At 35.0% G+C, this 1,641-nt stretch overlaps 1 protein-coding gene across 1 annotated transcript; it reads right to left on the bottom strand.

Moving 5' to 3' along the window:
• Window positions 1-8: 8 nt before the first annotated feature.
• On the bottom strand, window positions 9-629 carry LOC115293840 (olfactory receptor 2L3-like; the record flags this gene model as incomplete). Its single annotated transcript, XM_029941542.1, has 1 exon — window positions 9-629. A coding segment is annotated over exon 1 (621 nt), but the record flags the coding sequence as incomplete, so codon positions are not given.
• Between the last annotated feature and the right edge of the window lie 1,012 nt (window positions 630-1,641).

Raw genomic sequence — 1,641 nt, 5'->3', positions numbered from 1 at the left:
AAAGGTAACACAAGGAAGAGGATGGTGCTCACAAACACTGTGTACTCATAGACCCAAGTGTCCATGCAGGCCAGAGTCAGCATGGCTGGGACATCACAGAAGAAGTGGTTGATGGCTCTGGATTGACAGTAAGGGATATGGAGGGCATACACAGTGTGGGCACAGGAGTTGATGGAGCCCATTACCCAGGATCCTGTTATCATCAACACACACACTTTTTTGCTCATACGAATGGGATAGTGAAGAGGAGAGCAAATAGCCACATAACGGTCATAAGCCATAGATACCAAGAGCAATGCTTCTGCACCTGCTAAAGCCATGAAGAAGAAACTCTGAGCACCACACCCAATGAGGGAGATAGACTTGTTTCCAGACACAAAATTGGAAGCCATCTTGGGGACAATAGTGGAGATGTAATTTAAGTCAATGAGGGAGAGCTGACTAAGTAAGAAATACATGGGTGTGTGGAGACGGGTGTCTAGTAAGATGAGTAGAATCATGGACAAGTTGCCAAACAGAGCCATTAGAAAAATGAGAACAATGAGAGTAAAAAGGAACAGACCAGTTCTTGTTGGTGGAAACAATCCCAATAAAATGAAATCCGTTGATGTTTGAGTATAATTTTCCATGTTCCTTGATGTAATTTTCCTGAAGACAGAAAAGTAAGGCAATTACAGAATGAGAAGCTTTTTTTAGTTGTGTAGTATTTAAAACCTTCCAATTCTTAAGTAGATAATTGAATGATTCTATTTTGGACAAAAAAACAACAAATTGTTTTTGACCTAGAGATTAACATTTTAAGATGCAAGCATTAGTAGCCTAACCTTTTTCTAAGAATATTTAGTTAATGTCATGGAACTGCACACTTAAAATAAAATGGTAAATTGTATTATATATATGTAGTTACACCAATTAAAAAATTCAGAAATAGAATATAAGTGTTCCTAAAATTATTCCAGGTTTGGAACCGACAACAGGGATCTGAATATATGCAGTGCAACTAAACTTTGAATAATGTGTGGCCTCATAAAAATTGCAAACAAAAAAGTGGAAGAACAAATTTTTCCATAAATGTCATTTGGAATCAATGTATCACATATTATACCATTTTTCATAGGATACCTTTTATGTTAGTAATTTAATTATTGACAAGGAAAATATAATATTTCAAATTGCCAATAAAATTATGATCACGCTTACTACATGCATTTTATATAAAACTGTGATGAATTTACAATCAGGTCATTAGTATTAGTCCACTGAAAAGGTGTAAATAATCAGCACAGAATACAAATAATTAATGCCACATCATATTGTGGATTTGATGCCATGTATCACAACAGGCAGATGAGCAACATTTTTGTTTAGGGATGAGCAATTTTTATTACCCATGGTGCACTCTTCTAATATCCTGTCATGGGACATCATTTAAAGGACTCCTGAATCTAACAGTGAAACGTATTCAACTGCTGAACATCAGCCTCAAAACTTAAAAGGTCTCAAGGAAAAAGCACAATCTTTCTTAGGTAAAATAAATCCAGTAACTTATTTTTATTCCCTTTTTGCTGGTTTTATCCATTGGAAATACAATAAATAGTCTATATTTAGCTTATTTACAAGAAATTTTCCATCTGTTTGACT

This window comes from Suricata suricatta, chromosome 6 (genome assembly GCF_006229205.1).
Source record: "Suricata suricatta isolate VVHF042 chromosome 6, meerkat_22Aug2017_6uvM2_HiC, whole genome shotgun sequence".
In the NCBI taxonomy this organism is placed as follows: Eukaryota; Metazoa; Chordata; class Mammalia; order Carnivora; family Herpestidae; genus Suricata; species Suricata suricatta.
Note: the sequence above shows the minus strand (reverse complement) of the source record. Positions and strands in the feature narration are given on the sequence as shown.